Below are 18,032 nucleotides of genomic sequence, written 5' to 3' on the forward strand. Positions count from 1 at the left end.
CTTGTTACTTGGAGCCAGGAATATCTGACCAGTAAATTTCCATGCAGGAGTCCCTTCCCACATGGCCCAGCACTGTGAAGTTAGTTGACGTGATACCTACCATCTGCCCATCATACCAGCGGCCTCTTTTATATATATATTTACACATGAAAAAAAATGTCCTTCTTTTATATACACATGTATGTATGTGTGTATATATATATATATATAGGGTTAGTGCAATTCCAGGCACAAATACAGGCTTTGGGGAGAATGGCTGGAGAACAGCCATGAGGAGAAGGACTTGGGGGTGGTAGTAGCTGAGAAGTTGGACATGAGCCGCCAGTGTGTGCTGGAGCCCAGAGCGCAACTGCATCCTGGGCTGCATCAAAATAAGTGTGGCCAGCAGGGCCAGGGAGGTGATTCTGTCCCTCTACTCTGCTCTGGTGAGACCCCACCTGGAATACTGTGTACAGCTCTGGTGCCCTCAGCACAGGAAAGACATGGAGCTGTTGGAGAGGGTTGGGCCACCAAGATGATCAAAGGGCTGGAGCACCTCTGATATGAAGACAGGCTGAGAGTTGGGGCTGTTCAGCCTAGAGAAGAGAAGGCTCCAGGGAGATCTTACAGCACCTTCCAGTACTTGAAAGGGGCTACAGGAAAGCTGGGGAGGGGCTTTTCAGCAGAGAAGATAGTGATAGGACAAGGGGTAATGGTTTTAAACTGAGAGAGGGGAGATTTAGGGTAGACATCAGGAAGAAACTCTTCACCATGAGGGTAGTAAAGCCCTGGAACAGGTTGCCCAGGGAGGTTGTGGAAGCCCCTTCCCTGGAGGTGTTCAAGGCCAGGTTGGATGAGGCTTGTGCAGCCTGGTCTAGTGTGAGGTGTCCTTGCTCATGGCAGGGGGGTTGGAACTTGATGATCTTTAAGGTCCCTTCCAGCCTTAACCATCCCACGATTCTGTGACTGTAAACTGCCCTTCAGCCGCCTGCGCGCTGCGGCCGGGGCGGCCGGCGGAGCGGAGCCGCCACCGCAGGCACAAGCTGCTCGGCCGCAGAGGAGCTCGCTTCCGGCCGCACCTTTTAATTCAAACTTTGCCTTCCTGAGGAAAGCTGGGGTTTTCATGGCATCTTTTCTCCTTTTTTTCTTTTTTTTTCCTTTTTTTTCTTCTTTTGTTTTCTTTCTAAGCACACCCGAGCTCCCGAAGGCCCCGCGCCTCCCGCCATGCCGGGCAGCGGGCAGGGCCGTGCCCCCCCCGTGCCCGCCCGCCCGCCAGGGGCGCTGCCCGCTCCCCGCTCCCCGCTCCCCGCTGCCCGCCGGGGCGTTGCGGCCGCGCGGCGGGGCCCGGCCAGTCATGGCCGCCTCCGTCTTCTGCTGCTTCTCCTGGTGCCGCGATGCCGGCGCCGGCCACATCCCGCTGAAGGAGATGCCGGCCGTGCATCTCGACACGCAGCGCATGGGTAAGCGGGGCGGGCCGGCTTCTTCCCGGCCCTCGCCGCCAGCCGCCCGCGGGGCCGGCGGAGGAGGCTGCGGGGCGGTGGCGTTTCGGGGCGCCTCCCCGGCGGGGAGACCGCGGGCCCGGCCGCGGGGCAGCCCGTGAGGGGGTACCCCGTGCGTGAGGGGGGCTCGGGGCCGGGGTTGCGGGGAAGCCTGACCGCGGAGCTGCTGGGCGTGCCGGGGTGTTCCTGAGCGGTGGAACCGCACCGGCCCGTGGGGTGTGACCGCTCTCAGTGGAACCCACTGGGAAAGTCCCGTTTTGGCTGTTTCTTTAGGAGGGTTTGGCGGTTGTCACGGGGAAAACAAATACATGACTTTGTTTCGAATGCAGCGGCAGCTGGTGGGCAGGAGGGGGGGGGTGGGGAGGTGCCTGAGCGGCAGAGGGGCTGCCTGAGGGGGCAGGGCTGCCTGCGAGGGGCTGGAGGTCTGGGCCAGGTTAGGCGAGGGGTGGTGGCTGCGGGCAGGGGGTGGTGGCCGTGAGGGTGCAGAAGGGGCCAGGCGGGACGGAGGCTTGTCCGCGCCGCTCCTTGAGCCTCATCCTTGGGATGAGCTGTTCTCAAAACCATGCAGTGGGCTTTGCCGAGCAGAGAAGTGATCTGGGTCAGCTGTGGGAGAGGCAGGGAAAAAACTAGGAGGAAAGCAGTGTGGCCAAGCCAGGGTCCAGTGGTGAAGCACAATTATTAGCCTGTTTTCATTCAGTTGTATTAGTGGACCTTGACTGTCTCCCATGTTCTTGACCATGACAACAGTGCTGAAAGATGAAGTCTTCCACTGGAGAAGGAAAACATTGCAGAGATTTTTTTTTTCCTCCCTGTATTGACAGACATGTTTCACATAAAAATGTTTTTTTTTCAAAGAATATTTAAACGCCTTGCAATTCCATCAAACATTTCTACCCGATGTGCCTTTCCTTCTCCTTGCAGATTTTTGTTCTCCCGTGTATAGGGGCAGGGTACAGGGCTTTGGTCTCACAGTGATGCCTTTCTGACTTAAGTTGTAAGTTATGCTTCTGATGTGGCTGAACAAAGGCTGTAATCAGTGTGGGGCCATAGAACACAAGATGCAAAATTAGAGCAGCATATAGGTTTTAAATAAATAAACCCTGGTTGAAAGATGAACTAGCCTGTAAACAGCCTTCCTTTTCTTACTTCAAAGCATGGCTTATCATCATAATTCTCACAGAGTAATGAAGTTCTTACTTGATGCAGAAAGAACAAAATCTAACTATCAATATTTAGGCCTTTTAAGGGCTGCTTCCAGACTTCTGAAAATGTTTTGAAGTATTGCATGGTTGTTTTGTTTTTTTTTTCTTTTTGCAGGAACAGATGTCGTTATTGTTAAAAATGGCAGAAGAATATGTGGCACAGGAGGCTGCTTAGCCAATGCACCTTTGCATCAGAACAAGAGCTATTTTGAGTTTAAAATCCAGTCCACAGGTTAGTCTGCAAAAATGTACAACTTTAAACTTGGAAGGTATGTCAGATTGCCTGCAGTCATATCTCAGATACTGAGCACATGCATCTTTCTAATTGCATCCTTGAACTTGTGAACACTGGAGAGTTTTCTTAGTTGTCATTGTGTAAAAGAGAGGTTTTTTTTTTAATTGTGTCTCTGAAATACTAAAAAGAATGGTAAGTATATTACTAAAGGAGTGCAAATGCTAAAACACAATGTTGTTTTATATGCTGTTTTATGCATGTTTTTCAGTTAGCATATTAGAGAAATGTTTTTTGGTAAATAAATGCTTGTGACCACATAAACACTGTAGCCATGAAATATTTTTGTTTAAAATAGTGCGGTGTATCCAGCAATATCTGTAGCTATTTGCCTACCTTCATTTGCATTTAGCATGCACCATGCAAGGGCAACACTCGTTGTGCTACACTTTGCTATTCAAACAAAATGTGCAGCACTTATTCTGACACTGTCTTACCAAGAGCAGCCTTTGAGCACCCTGTTTCTTTATCTGTTTTGCACAGATCTAGTGCAAGGCAGCTGAAAGTGAATGAAATTTGGAAGAATTATGCTTTTACTAATACAGTCAGCTTCAGTAGTACAGAGTGCCTTCTAGGCTTGCCTGTTTTCTAATCTTAAAATCAACCAACCTATATTTTTTTAGATGGCAGACACTGTGAAAATGAAGCTGTTCTTCCCCTGAGTGTGTAGGGTGAGGGAAGAAGAAAGGAAGTGTTAGTCCAGAGACAGGCTTTACAGTACCAGCTGGAGCTCGAACCTGGTGCTTTTTGGGTAAGGGTTGTTTGCATTCAGTGGGTTGGAGTGCAGGCAGCATGAACACAGATCTGTCCAAAACACCTTGCAGTCAAACCAGTTGTTGAGTTTAAAAATACATATAAACCCCATCTCTGTCATAATTGGGCAATTTTAGTATCCTTTCTGCTGGGGAAGGAATCCACTGCAGCTGTTGTTCATATATGCTCATTATTCACAGAGATCAATGTTCTTACACTTTATTTTAGAAACACAGGAAATAAGCTGTCCTGGTCCCCATGAGCTGTGCCTCATGTTTTCCTCTGCCCCAAGGCAGAAGTGTAGATCGCCTAGCTTAAAAACTTGGATTCCCAGAAGTGTCCTTGTGCAATCTGTTGAAGGTCATCTATGGAGACATCTTGGTTATTGGGAAGTTTTTTTAAGTCTAATCTGAATCTTGTTTATGCTCTTGTCCTTTTAATTCTGGTCATGTAAGTATTAGAATAAGTTGTTCTGCGATTTTGTCTTTTGAAACTAATTTTCGTATATTTTTGCCTCTTTTTTAGTCTTCTGTAGATTAAACAGTCCCAGTTTTTTCACTGTCTTCTTATAGATGGTGTTTTTTACACTTTTGATTGGTTTTGTTGTTTATTCTAGAATATCTCTAATTGACCTACTTTGCCTTGAGGTATGATGCCTAAAAGGGACACTCTGCTCTACCTGTAGCAGCAGTAGACATCCTTCATCTGCTGTCCATACAAAATGTCTGCTTTTTATACATGCCATGCATCTAGAAGTCTTTCACAGCAGTAGGGCACAGACTCATGCTCAGCATGTGGTCTGTGAATACCCCCAAATTACATTCTATGAACTGGTTGCCAAGCTGCTGTTGTATTTGTGCCACTTACTGCTCTAGTTACCTGCTGTTCACCATAATTCAGAAAAAGCAAATGCATTTTCCTTATTTCAGACCTCTTAACCAATTTGTCAGGATCATTTAAAACTTGAGGGGCTTCTGAAGAGCTTGCAGTCCTGTCAGGTTGATGTTGATAGCACATTTGATAAGCACATTGTCATGTTATCCAAGGCATGGTTGTGAATATGGAGCAGCACCCAGCCTTGGGCATTTGGTGCAAAACCTCAAACCCCACTTGAGTGATCTTTTTTGGTTTGTTGGGGTGCTACTGCTGAGTAGTTCTGCAGTACAGTTTTCTAACCAGTTCTGCATTCATATTGCTGTAACTGTTTAGACCATGTTTTTGTAATTTGGCTATTTCAATGTTTTATGAGTTTCAAAAAAATGACCAAATCAAGATCTATCATATTTACAGTTTCTTTTTTTCCCCCCTAAGACTAGTCTAACCAGCTGTAAAGGAAATGGTGTTGTTCAGAAGTCTATGCTAGTTGGGTTTATTTTTTTACATCCTCCTATGGTCTTAGAGATTGTTTTCAGTATTTTTCTGGGAATAAAAGTAAAAGCTTAAGTAGTTACAATAATGTGAGTCCTTCTTTTTCAGGATAGGTGCTGTTTATCTTCAGTCTCTTGTGACTGCTTGTACTGGGTCTGTCTGGGATGGAGTTAATTTTCATCATAGCAGCTCTTGTGGTGCTGTGTTTTAGACGTGTTACCAAAACAACACTGGTAACACACTCATGTTTTAGGTATTGCTGAACAGTGTTTGCACAGCAGCAAGGCCTCCTCAGTTTCTCATTTTGCCCTCCCAGTGAGTAAGACTGGGGGTGCTCAAGAGGCTGGGAGGGAATGCAACCAGGTGGATGACCCAAACTAACCAAAGAGATATTCCATGCCACATGCTGGGCTCAGCAACAAAAGAGAGAGGAGGGGACTTAGGGAGGTTAGCCACTGTCCTTTGCTTGGGAATTGGCTGGGCATTGGTCTACCCCTGGGAGGTAGTGAGTGCTTGCCTTTTCATCACTTTGTTTTGCTTAGGATTCTTTCTTTCTTCCACTTCTCCTATTAACAATTTTTATCTTTATCCACAAGTTTTCTGGGTTTTACTCTTCCTTTCCTCTTCCTCCAACTCACTGAGGGCTGTGGGGGCAAGTGGGTGAGGGGCTGGGTGGTGCTTGGGTGCCTGCCAGGGCTAAATCACAGTAGTCCCTGTATTTCCTAGAGATACTTACTGGTAGTACTGCCTAGTTAAAAACACATTCTTTATGCTGTCCTGCTTCAGACAGTCTTCAAAATAATGTGTTTGTTTTTTTTTTTTCTTGCCATCTCCATTTCCCACTTTAGGGATTTGGGGTATTGGAGTCGCAACCCAGAAAGCAAACTTAAATCAAATTCCACTTGGTCGAGATGTCCATAGCCTGGTGATGAGGAATGATGGAGCTCTCTACTATAACAACGAGGAGAAAAACAGACTCCCAGCAAACAGCCTTCCTCAGGAGGGTGATGTAGTGGTGAGTTTCTTAAGGCTTCTTTATTTTCCTCAGCTGTTTCAGTCAAACTGTTCAGCTTGCAACTCCCTGTTTGGAAAGTGCTGACACAAACTCCCATTGTGTTTAAAACGGATCAGCAGCCTGGATACCAGTGGACTTCATTTTCAGTATTGTTAAGTTTTTGAATGAGGGACAGACTTTACCAATGTTTGAAAAGTAGCGTCTAACGCAATATTGTATTACCTACCTGATGGGTAACTCCCATCACAAGGATCCTACATTATTTGAGATGGGACCTTCCTGAACAAATAATGTGCTGGAATGCATTACATAGCTGTGCACGATGCCCAGCTGAGCTGGAGACCTTGTAGCTAACTGGTTAATGATTAGAAGGACACAGCTGGGCAGAGATAGGTCCTGGGTGGTAGGTGAATTGTATTTTTAGCCAGGCTAAGCTTTTGTAGGGAAGGAGAGGTATTAAGTAGAGAGGGGGTAATACTCACTAGGAGAATAATTAATGAGAGCAAATGGAGAACCTTAATGTTTTTTTTTTGTACCTTACTATTCTAGGTTTCTCAAAACAACTTTAAGGGATTCTGTTCAAAGGGTTGTGTTCTCTCATTGTCATTTTTCTCAATGACTTGTGAGAGATTTATTTTCAAAAATACATAGGAAAAATGCAATTAAGTTTAGGCCATTTATCATCACTATTTTTTCTTGCTGGGTTAACCTTGCCTCTATATAGTGATGGTTAGAATTTTTATCTTTAGAAGCCTCAAACGCCTAAGGTTGACTCCTCTACCCTTTACCCACAGATAGTATATTATTCTTTTAATCCCCTTCAGAAATTGGTTTTTGGGGGGTTGCAGACTGTTTCAAGGTTTAATGAACCTAAGTAGTCTGAAGAGCTTCAACTAATCACAAAAAAAGTAGCTCATGTGTTCCTTTGCAAACTCCAATTATCATAAATTTCCATTTATTTTGTTCTATCCTGAAGACAGATTCCTGAAGTAATGAATGACAAAACGAATTATCACACTCAGCTGTGCCAAAACAGCGAGAAAAATAATTTAGCTAACAAGTCATTTATTACCTTGTTAGTGTTTGCTTTCTGCTCTTTAGTCAGCATACTTATGGTGTTATGTATGAAATCACAGTCTGTTGCTGCTGCCAGATTAAATGAGCTGAGAGAGGCTACTGTGTGGAGGTATGGACAGATAAAATTAGTTCATGGCATCACTGTATCTCCTCAAGGAAATAGCTTTAATAAGCAAGAAGATGGCAAACTGCTTAACGTTCAAAGTAATAGAAGATTTTGTGTTTCTTTAACATAGTGAAGAATAGTTTGGGAATTTGTTTTGTAATCTGTCCTTAGTAAGAAGCAGTGTGCAGTTCTGTGCTGCATCTAAATTGGATGAGCAATAAGGAATCTTGAGTATTTGAAAATACAAATGCTACTGGTAATTTATTAACTTCCAGTCCTCTGCAGGAGTATTTCAAGTGAGGTTTTCTAGGATGCTGCGGTTAGCATAATGGTGTTAAAATTTGCCTATGGCTAAGAAAGCTAAATTAAGTAGCAATCTTACATGTATAAATTTGTTGATGCTTTTCTTTGGCAATTTTCTGTACTTTATAGGGCATTACATATGACCATGTAGAATTAAATGTATATTTAAATGGGAAGAACATGCATTGTCCAGCTTCAGGAATCCGAGGGACTGTCTACCCAGTGGTCTATGGTAAGTCAGAGATTTTCAAACTGTTTTACAGTGTGTAAAAATATTTTTGACCAAATCTGTCTTGTGAGCTGTGTATTCTTTTTCCTACTTAAATGGAACACATGCCAGTCACTTGTTTTTGGCAACAACAACAATAAATTGCATGAAAATACAAACCTGGGAAAATACAACAGTATATTTTCACGTCATCTTAAATGCTGCCTAGTAAGTGAAAAAAAAAGCACCAGTTACCGACTAATTACAGTGTCCACAAAAAATGGAAATTCAGAGTAATGCAGACTTGTGGGCTAATCTGATTTATCTGCGAAGCTTGATGTTTATGCCCGTTAATTTCACATACTTCATAAATGCATTGAGTGTTAAATATGAATGGATACTAAATTGCTGTTTATATATTCTTATGGAAGTAATAACTTTAATGTAGTACTAAAACAGCTGCCTGCTGTATAGTGTGGTACAGCTCTTTGCTGCTACACCAAATTGATGCCCAGTTTTGAAATCTAGCAATTTGAAAGTGAATTGTGGTAGCTGGTTTGCCAGCAACCATCACTAGCAAGCATCATAGAATCATAGAACTATTCACATTGGAAAAGACCCTTGGGATCACCGAGTCCAACCATCATCCCTACTCCACAAAGTTCTCCCCTAAACCATATCCACCAACACCACATCCAAACGACCCTTAAACACCTCCAGGGATGGTGACTAAACCACCTCCCTGGGCAGCCTATTCCAGGGTCTGACCACTCTTTCTGTGAAAAAAAATGTCCTAATGTCCAGTCTGAACCTGCCCTGTTGCAGCTTGAAGCCATTCCCTCTTGTTCTGTCACTAATTACCTGTAAGAAGAGACCAGCACCACCCTCTTTACCTTTCAGGCAGGTGTAGAGACGGATGAGGTCTCTCCTCAGCCTTCTCTTCTTCTAACTAAACATTCCCAGCTCCTTCAAGCGTTCTTCATAAGATTGATTCTCTAGGCCCTTCACCATCTTTGTTGCCCTCAATACAACACAGCAGTTTTGCACAAGAAAGAAATACCACATCCAATTAATTCCTGCACAGGCAGTTCAAGAAGAAATTTATGAATTATGGAAGCTGGAATTTGGCCAAGATATATGTGTTAACAGTCCACTCTTCCAGACCTTGGTGGTTGTTTTGTATTCCCCAAGTAGTTAGAATTCTGTTTAACATCTCACCTGAAAGGCAGCACTTCCCCTAGCTCAGTGCATGGTCAACATTACACTCTGGGTAGGCTTTTCACTTACAGCACATGATAACTGCTCATTGGATTCCCTGTATTTTACCTACAGCCATCTCTAGTTTATCTTCATTCTTGTGTGAGCTTCATCAAAGTAGTAGGTTCTTCCAAAATAATTTCTTGAGATACCATTAGCTATGTGATGTGGCTCATTTTTTCATTTGCTGATTGGTTCCTAATGAACTATTGGCATGTTCCCATTTATAGCTTGATACATTTGTAATATTGGATTTTATGAACGGGAAGAAAATACTCTAGATGTGTTGTAGAGTCTTGGGCGTCCGTAAAAGTAGCTAACAAATAATATCTTTCCAAGCTGTTAGGGTGGAAATTGTTTTGTATGGCCTTTTGTGCTGCGTTCTTGTGCCACATGATGGCGCTGCTAAAATGCTGTGGCAGACAGTAGCTGCCCCGGAAAACCGCGGGATCTCCTAGGGCAAAAACCCTGAACAGCTGGGAGGGAGCTGCTGTGTGATAACTGGTTTGTTGCATCTTCCCTGTATTTTGAAAATGGTGTTACATAGCACGGAGAGAGCAGGTTGCATTCAGAAAACATTTGGTGTCATGTTAGCCCTTCCATAAATCGCCTTTTTCTCTGACTGGAAGAAGTTCCATGTCTGGGGAATGCAGTGACCTTTCATTGCCAGGCTGTTATCATCTTCCACAAGTGGGCATCATTTCAATGTAATTATCATGTCTACTACATATAGCTAGAACAATTGCAGCCTGCAGATTGTTTTTGCATTATACTCAATTGGGATAAACTTTAACTGTAAATGTCCTTAATATAATCTGCACTTCTAGTTATGTGAAAGGATTTGACCATAGAGAACAGACTTTCATAAGCATTTATCCTATCCATACTTCAGACTGGAACTGTAGATCTCTTTTTAAAAGAAACATGATAGAACAGGGAAACATGGTGTCAAGTCTGAGAATGTGAAACAGAAAAGTATACTTAAAGGTTGGTCCCTAGAGCAGCTGTACCTTAGGCATTTTTGCATAAGTGAGTTGCAGACACTAGATTAGTACTACAGAAATGTACAAATATACTAATAAGAGTTTTAACTGAGCCTATGAGGGAGAGATTTCTACATGGGCTCTGAGATACCCAAATTGCAACCCAAAATACAGAGATGAAGCTTTTCTATTTTGATCTAATGTTGCTAGTGTACCAGGTCCATCTTTGAAGAAGTTATCTTTCAAAGAAATCTTGCTTTTCTGGATGGTTGGGTGTTTCAGTTTGCTAATGCCATACGTAAAGGCTTTGTCCTGAAAATCCTCAGAAGGTTCTTTGTATTCTACATTGAAGGTAGTAACACTTGTGTTTCAGATTATGCAGAAAGGAGAGGTATTGTAAAAGCCCATTAACTTCCAACTTAAAGAAGCTCGCTAAGTATCACATGCTAAAATGCATGGTCTGACACGGACCATTACAGGCTTCTGAAACCTTGTAAACCTCCAGAAAAATTGCAGACAGCTGACACTTCAGCAGAACTAGGAAGTGGGCAGAGAAATATGCAGCTGTGGGGATGACAGCCTTGCAGTATGTGTCTTGCAGTGTCCTCAATCCGTAGATTTCCAGAGAAATAGAGTAGAAAATTTGGAGAAAATTGCCTGAAGCCTAACTAATACTCCCAGTGAAATCAGAGGTAGCATTCTCATTTACTTCACCAAGGACCATTACTGACTACAGTAAGTAGCCAGAAAGAGAGATTATTTGCTCTTCTTCAGTATGCGTGTCAGGCTTTAGCAAATTTGTCAAATAGATTTCTTTTATTGTATATATGTAATGGATGTATTGGAGAATAGTTGTCATGGTTTGAGCGGAGTATGTAATTTAGTGAGATGGTATAATAAGAGGATGAAACTGCAAGCATTCCTTCTTTAATTCCTTCTGTTTGGTTCTCTTCTGCAGTCGATGACAGTGCCATTCTGGATTGTCAGTTCAGTGAATTTTATCATACACCTCCACCAGGGTTTGAAAAGATCCTCTTTGAGCAGCAAATCTTCTGAATGTCTTCATACTGAAAATTTGCACCCTGCACTGTTACAAAAGCTTTGTCATCTTAAATAAAGCTTCACATTATTCCTAGGAAACATATCTGTATTTTCAGTAAGTATTTGTGACTGTCATCTGCAGAATTAATATGTTGACTGCAGCACCAGATAGCTGTGTTGCAAATACAAGATTTCTGACAATGTTTTGTGGTTGAAAGTGAGTGCTTAGGGGCAGAGTTTTTCTCTGATTTGTACTTGATGCATAAGGAGACTAAGGGTTATTACTGACATCAGTATTACATTCAGGATTTTGAATAAACTGAAGCTCTGTAAAGCCAATTGTTCTTACACCTATGACAGCTATGGAGATGGATGGTTCTCATTATTTTTTCCCCAGCTTTTTTCACACAGAAGTTACGTACTTTGTCTAAAGGAAGCACTGTGTGTCTAGTCTGTGCTTTGGAGTTGTGGTGTCCCAGTTGTGCACAATGGCTAATAACACAATGGCATAACTAGCAGCTAGATAATTTTTTTGCAAGGTGTAATTTAATCTCGTCCTTCAACCTTAGACCTACAAATAAAACTTACCTATTTCTCCTAGCTTTTCATTTGCTTTTATTGTTACAAATAATAGGACATTCTCAGTTACACTTTTTTGTTGAGCATTATAAAGTAAAACTGGACACACCCTGGGTTTTTGAGGACCACCATACTGTGTAGTAGAGTAAGTTCAGATCACTCAACCTGGAAAAGAGCCAGGTGAAGGTTATGAGATGTTATGGTGAAGCCTTACATCTAAATTGTAAATTAGATTATTCTTTTATGGAATAGCATGTTTATTTTCTTTGTGAATCATTTATAAATGATTAGTGGCTAAGACATTGTTCTAAAATGTGATGCCCTCGAATATAAATTGTGAGATGCTTTTTTTCCCTTTCACCATATTTAATATACTTTGTGGAATACTTTTTATTGTAAAGAAAATCTTCATACTGGACATTTGGTTTTGTTTTTGGCTCTTCCTGGGTTAAGGCATTTACATAAATTAATGGTTTTGTTTAAATATTTTTAGAAACGATCTGATTCTGAACTTTTCAAATACAAACAGCTTTCTCAAAGCCTTTCACCTTATGATTTTCTGTGTCTTGTCTTTTCGTTCTGACTGGCCTGTGTTTTTTCTTAGTTTTAGCCTTGGTGTCACGTGGCAGTGTTGACTAGAACTTTTCAACCTGAAAGAAATTACGCCTTTGTCAGCATTACAGTGTAAAGCTTGGGAGATTACAGTGCAGTTTTATCATCTCCCCTTGAAATCTGCTCTGCTTTGCTTTGGTCTAATAAGTATTCTAAGTTAGACAAAACATTCATATGTTTCATTTCATCTTCCCCAGTAGATAGTGGAGCAGCTGTCCCTGCTACAGGAGAGGCTTCTGTGGTGGCCTACCCAGGCAAAAGGCTCATGGGTCAAGATAAGGACAGGGAGATACCTTCAGGGGCAGAACAGGCTTGACTCGAGGAAGATACTTTACTACCAATCAGCTCAGACTGGGATAATGAGAAAATGAAATCTAAATCTTAAAACACCTTTCCCCCACCCCTCCATTCTTTTCAGGCTCAGCTGCACTCCTGATTTCTCTACCTCCCCTCCCCCAGCAGTGAAGGAGAACAGGGAATGGGGGTTGTGGTTGGTTCATCACACGTTGTTTCTGCTGCTCCTTCCTCCTCACAGGGAGGACTCCTCACACTTTTCCCCTGATCCAGCGTGGGGTCCCTTCCACAGGAGACAGTCTTCCATGATCTTCTCTGATGTAAGTCCTTCCCATAGGCTGCAATTCTTCACTTCCAGTGTGGGCCCTTTCCATGGGGTGCCGCCCTTCAGGAATAGGCTGCTTCAGCATGGGTCCCCTGTGGGGTCACAAGTCCTGCCAGCAAACCTGTTCTTCTGTGGGCTCCTCTCTCCATGGGGCCATAGGTGTTGGCAGGAGCCTGCTCCAGCACAGGCTCTCCACAGGGTCACAGCCTCCTTTGGGCACATCCACCTGCTCTTGGTTGGGGTTCTCCACAGGCTGCAGGTGGATATCTGCTCCACCATGGACCTCCATGGGCTGCACGCGGACACCCTGCCTTACCATGATCTTCACCACAGATGGGATGGGAGGGGAATCTGTGATGGGTGAGTTACAGGAGGAATTGAGCAGGCTGCACTACATCAGAGAAGATGAAAGGGAGATAAGCCAGGAGCTTCTCTGAGACTTAACAGCTTGAAGAGCTTCAGACCCCATCTGCAACAGGGAAGCAGGCAGTGTCTACCTTGCACTAGCAAGGTAAGTTAAAAACTAGAGAATGGGAAGGATGTAAGCTTGTGACTTACGGCAACAAGAGGGAAGTTCCTGCCCCACCTAAGGGCTTACAACTGCAGAGTATGTTCTCTGCCCTCGAAGAGGAGCTAGATCTGCATTCAAGCAAAGAACCTGGTCCTCCTAACCTTAAACCACACAAGATTTACCAGGAGTAAATGGCAAGTCATAATGGCTGACTCAGCTTCAGGGGACAGAGGCAGCCATCTGTCAACCCAACCAGTCATCTAGAGATGTTTGCTGCCTTCTGGGGGCTAGGAGCTGGAATGTTGTGGAGCAACTACTGAAGCTCATCCGGTGCTCTGACTCCTGCTGTTACTCCACATAGGTGCAAAGGATACAGCCAGAGGAAATCTGGATAGTACCAAAAGTGACTACAGAGGTCTGGGGCATGGAGGCCCAGGTGATGGTCTCAGTCCTGCTGGTGAGGGGAAACAGAGTGAGGAGGAGGGTCCTAGTATGACAGATGAGCTGTGGCCAACTAGTGTTGGCCACAGGGGTCTGGGTTCTATGACCATGGGACCCTGTATGCAGATCAGCATCTGCTTGGGAGAAGTGGGATCCACCTCATTAAGTGGGGCAAAGCTGTTTTTACCAATAGAGAATGGCTGACCTGTTTTTAGGAAAGCTTTACACTTTCCAAGGAAAGCTTTAAACCAAGAACGATGGAGAGGGGGGAGAGTGAGGGTGTGATGGACAGGCTCAATGAATGAAGGGTATGGGTGGTGTGACATGAAGGGATCAAAAAATGGGTTTTAAGCATTTGCATATAAGCAAGGAAGTGCCTACATGGCACCATTATGGAGAAATGCTCAAACCCTTTCTAGGAAGTCAACATGCTGGGGTGCCTTTATGAAGTGTCAGTACGCTAACACACTCAGAATTGGTAATAAACATGATGAGTTGTCTGTGAGCAGTTGCAGGGCTACAATCTTAATGGAGACATGGGGTGGCTTCCATGACTGGAGTGCTGCAAAGGAGAGATACAGCATCTTTTCGAAGGGCAGGATGGGAAGATGAGAGGGCAGCTGAAGTGCATGATCAGTTTATGTGTTAGGATTAAGAGAGGACAGGTAAAGGTGCCATTTTAATGGATGGCTGCTGTAGGCCACCTGGGTCAGGAAGAACAAGTGGATCAGGCTCTTTGTAGAGAAGAGAGGAGCAGCCTCAAGTTTTCAGGCCGTGGTCTTTGTGGGGGACTTCAACCTCCCTGATATCTGATGGAGAGATAATACAGCAGGACAGAACCAATCCAGGAGATTCCTGGAGTGTATTGATGATAACTTCCTCCTCCAAATGATAGAGCAGCCATTGAGGAGACATGTTCTGTTGTTTCTCATACTCGCCAACAAGGAGGGATGTGTTGGGGATGTGAAGGTCAAAAGCAGCCATGGCTGCAGAGACCATGAGATGGTAGAGTTCAAGATCATGACAACAGGGAAGAGGATGAAAAGCTCACAACCCTGGACTTCAGGAGAGCAGACTTCAGCCTCTTCAAAGAACTGCTTGGCAGAGTCCCATGGGATAAGGACTTGGAAGAAAGGGTGACCCTAGCAAGCTTGTTAATATTCAAAGACTACCTCCTCCAAACTCAAGAGGGTTCCATGCCAGTGAATAAATAATGCAAGAATGCCGGGAGGCCTTCCTGGATGAACAAAAGAACTCGTAGCCAAACTCAAACACAGAAAGGAAGTGTGCACAGGGCAGAAGCCAGGACAGGTAACCTTGGAGGGCTGCAGAAACGTTGAGCATCCAAGGACAAAGTTAGAGAAGTTAAAGCCCAAATAGAATTCAATCTGGCTAGGGATGTCAAAGACTACAAGTTGGACTAGATGATCTTTCGAGGTCCCTTCCAACCCCTATGATTCTATGATTGATTCTATGATTGATTCTATTCTATGATTGACTTCTATAAGTACATAGAAGACAAAAGGAAGATTAGGTAAAATGTGCACCTGCCAGTCAGTGAGGTGGGAGACACTGACACATGGTAAAAGCTGAGGTACTGAATACCTTCTTTGCCTCAGTCTTTGCCTCAGCAAGATGAGACTTCAGGAATCCAGAGACCAGGGAGAAAGGTTAGAGCAAGGAAGATGTAGCCTTGGTGCAAGAGCATCAGGTCAGGGAATACATAAGCAAACTGAACATTAGTATGTCCATGGGCACTGACAGGATGCACCCAAGAGTGCTGAGGAAGCTGTCTGATGTCATTGTGAGGCAACACTCAATAATCCTCCATCAATCATGGTGATTGGCAAAAGTGCCTGAAGATTGTCACTCCTATTTTCAAGAAGGGTAAGAAGGGGGATCCAGGGACCTATAGGCTGATCAGCTTCACCCTCACTCTCTGGGAAGGTGATGTAGCAACAAAACCTGGAAACCATTTCCAGACACATTTAAAGACAAGAAAATCATCAGGAGCAGACAGCAGGACTTCATCAAAGGGAAGTGATACTTGATCAACTTGATAAACTTCTATTATAAAAATTATTTGCCTGGTAGATGAGAGGAGAGCAGTGGATGTTGTCTACCTCAACTTCATCAAGACTTTTGATACTCTCTCCCATAAAATCCTTACAGATGAGCTTTTGATGTATGGGCTGGATAAGCAGACAGTGAGAGGGACTGAAAACTGGCTGAATGGCTGGGCCCAGAGGGTGGTGACAGTAGCATGAAGTTGGAGACCAGTAAGTAGCAGTGTACCCCAAGGGTCAGTACTGGGTACAGTCCTGATTAACATCTTCATTAGTGATCTGGATGATGGGGCAGAGTATACCCTCAGCAAGTTTGCAGATGACATGAAACTGGGAGGAGTGACTGATACACCAGAAGGTTGTGCTGCCATCCAGAGGGACCTCAACAGGCTGAAGAAATGGGCTGACAGGGGCATTGTGAAATTCAGCAAAGTCCTGCAGCTGGGGAGAAACAGCCACAGGCACCAGTACATGCTGGGGGCTGTTCAGCTGGGAAGCAGCTTGGCAAAAAAGGACCTGGGGTCCTGGTGGACAACAAGTTGAACATGAGCCAGCAATATGCCCTTGCTGCAAAGAAAGCAAATGGCATCCTGGGCTGCCAGCAGGCCAAGAGAGGTGATCCTACCCCTCTGCTCATCACTGGTGAGGCCACACCTGGAGTGCCATGTCCAGTCCTGGGCTCCTTGGTATGAGAGACACATGGACATACTAGAGAGTGTCCAAAAAAGGACCACAAAGATGATGAAGATACCAGAACATCTCTCCTGTGAGGAAAGGCTGAGAGAGCTGGGACTGTTCGGCCTGGAAAAGAGAAGGCTCAGAGGGATCTGATCAATGCATATAGATACCTGAAGGGTGGGTGAAAAGAACACAGAGCCAGGCTCTTTTCACTGGTGCCCAGTGACAGGACCAGAAGCAATGGCTACAAACCGAAACACAGGAAGTTCCCTCTGAACATCATGAAATATTTTTACTGTGAGGGTGACTAAGCAGTGGCACAGCTTGGTCAGGCTGATTGTGAAGTCTCCTTCCTTGCAGATATTCAAAACCTATCTGGACATGGTCCTGGGCAACTGGCTCTAGGTGGCCTGTCCCTTCTTGGGCATGGGGTCTTGGACCAGATGACCTCCAGAGAACTCCCCCAACCTCCACCATTCTGTGACTCTTCCTTGAAGTGATGTTACTGTATTAGGTGACCCACACCATAATGTGTAATCAAGTTGGTTGGCTCTTCAACCTTGAAACAGAATCTTAGAATCATCAAGGTTGGAAAAGACCTTCAAGATCATCAAGTCCAGCCCTCCACCCTACAACCCCTAACCACTAAACTATCTCCCATCCACCTGTTTTTTGAACACCTCCAGGGATGGTGCCTCCACCACCTCCCTGGGCAGCCTGTTCCAATGCCTCACCACTCTTTCTGTGAAGAAATTTTTCCTCATATCCAATCTGAACCTCCCCTGACACAACCTGACCCCATTTCCTCTGTCCTATTGCTGGTCACCAGGGAGAGGAGGCCAACACCCACCTCCCTACAACCTCCTCTCAGGTAGCTGTAGAGAGCAATGAGGTCTCCCCTCAGCCTCCTCTTCTCCAGGCTGAACAGGCCCAGCTCTCTCAGCCTCTCCTCATAAGACCTGTTCTCCAGACCCCTCACTAGCCTGGTTGCCCTTCTCTGCACCCTCTCTAGCACCTACATGTCCTTCCTATACTGCGGTATAATGAGTATACAGACATACATGCATATATATGTTTATGAAAGGAAAGGGAAGCTGTGTGTGAAGCTTTTTTATTTTTGGTATCTTTCAACAATGCTTTCAACTGTGGTTCATTGCCATGAAAGACTACTGAGATGAAAGTGCTTCTTGTGGAATTAAATTTCTCATGTTCATGGGGGACGGAGGAAGTATTTAAGGAAATTCTTATCACTTTATTTAACAACTTTTTTTAAGTCTGCTGTGTTTAAGAATATGTAACAGTAAATGCTGCTTTGAGCTTAATGTAGACTTGCTTTAAAATACAGAGAAGGCTGTCCTCTTCAAAGCTGGTGTTTGAAATGGAAAACATTTTGGTGAACATAAAATATTCAAAATAGCTGCTAAATTCACCAAAAATATGAAA

The 18,032-nt window shown here is 44.1% G+C and overlaps 1 protein-coding gene across 1 annotated transcript; it reads left to right on the plus strand.

The window, feature by feature from the left end:
- The first annotated feature begins 1,296 nt into the window (after positions 1-1,296).
- SPRYD7 (SPRY domain containing 7) lies at positions 1,297-12,214 on the plus strand. Its single transcript, XM_051642249.1, has 5 exons — positions 1,297-1,439; positions 2,796-2,912; positions 5,942-6,108; positions 7,724-7,826; positions 11,001-12,214. The coding sequence occupies exons 1-5, from the start codon at positions 1,334-1,336 to the stop codon at positions 11,096-11,098; spliced, it is 591 nt and encodes a 196-aa protein (XP_051498209.1). The 5' UTR covers positions 1,297-1,333; the 3' UTR covers positions 11,099-12,214.
- The last annotated feature ends 5,818 nt before the right edge of the window (positions 12,215-18,032 follow it).

Source organism: Apus apus, chromosome 1 (assembly GCF_020740795.1).
Source record: "Apus apus isolate bApuApu2 chromosome 1, bApuApu2.pri.cur, whole genome shotgun sequence".
Lineage (NCBI taxonomy): Eukaryota > Metazoa > Chordata > Aves > Apodiformes > Apodidae > Apus > Apus apus.

What these genes read in the sequence shown, in the direction of transcription:
- SPRYD7 (XM_051642249.1), top strand. Translation starts at nt 1,334, where the DNA reads ATGGCCGCCTCCGTCTTCTGCTGCTTCTCCTGGTGCCGCGATGCCGGC. An exon ending in TCTCGACACGCAGCGCATGG is followed by an intron (nt 1,440 to 2,795) that starts GTAAGCGGGGCG and finishes TTCTTTTTGCAG; the next exon opens with GAACAGATGTCGTTATTGTT. An exon ending in GTTTAAAATCCAGTCCACAG is followed by an intron (nt 2,913 to 5,941) that starts GTTAGTCTGCAA and finishes TTCCCACTTTAG; the next exon opens with GGATTTGGGGTATTGGAGTC.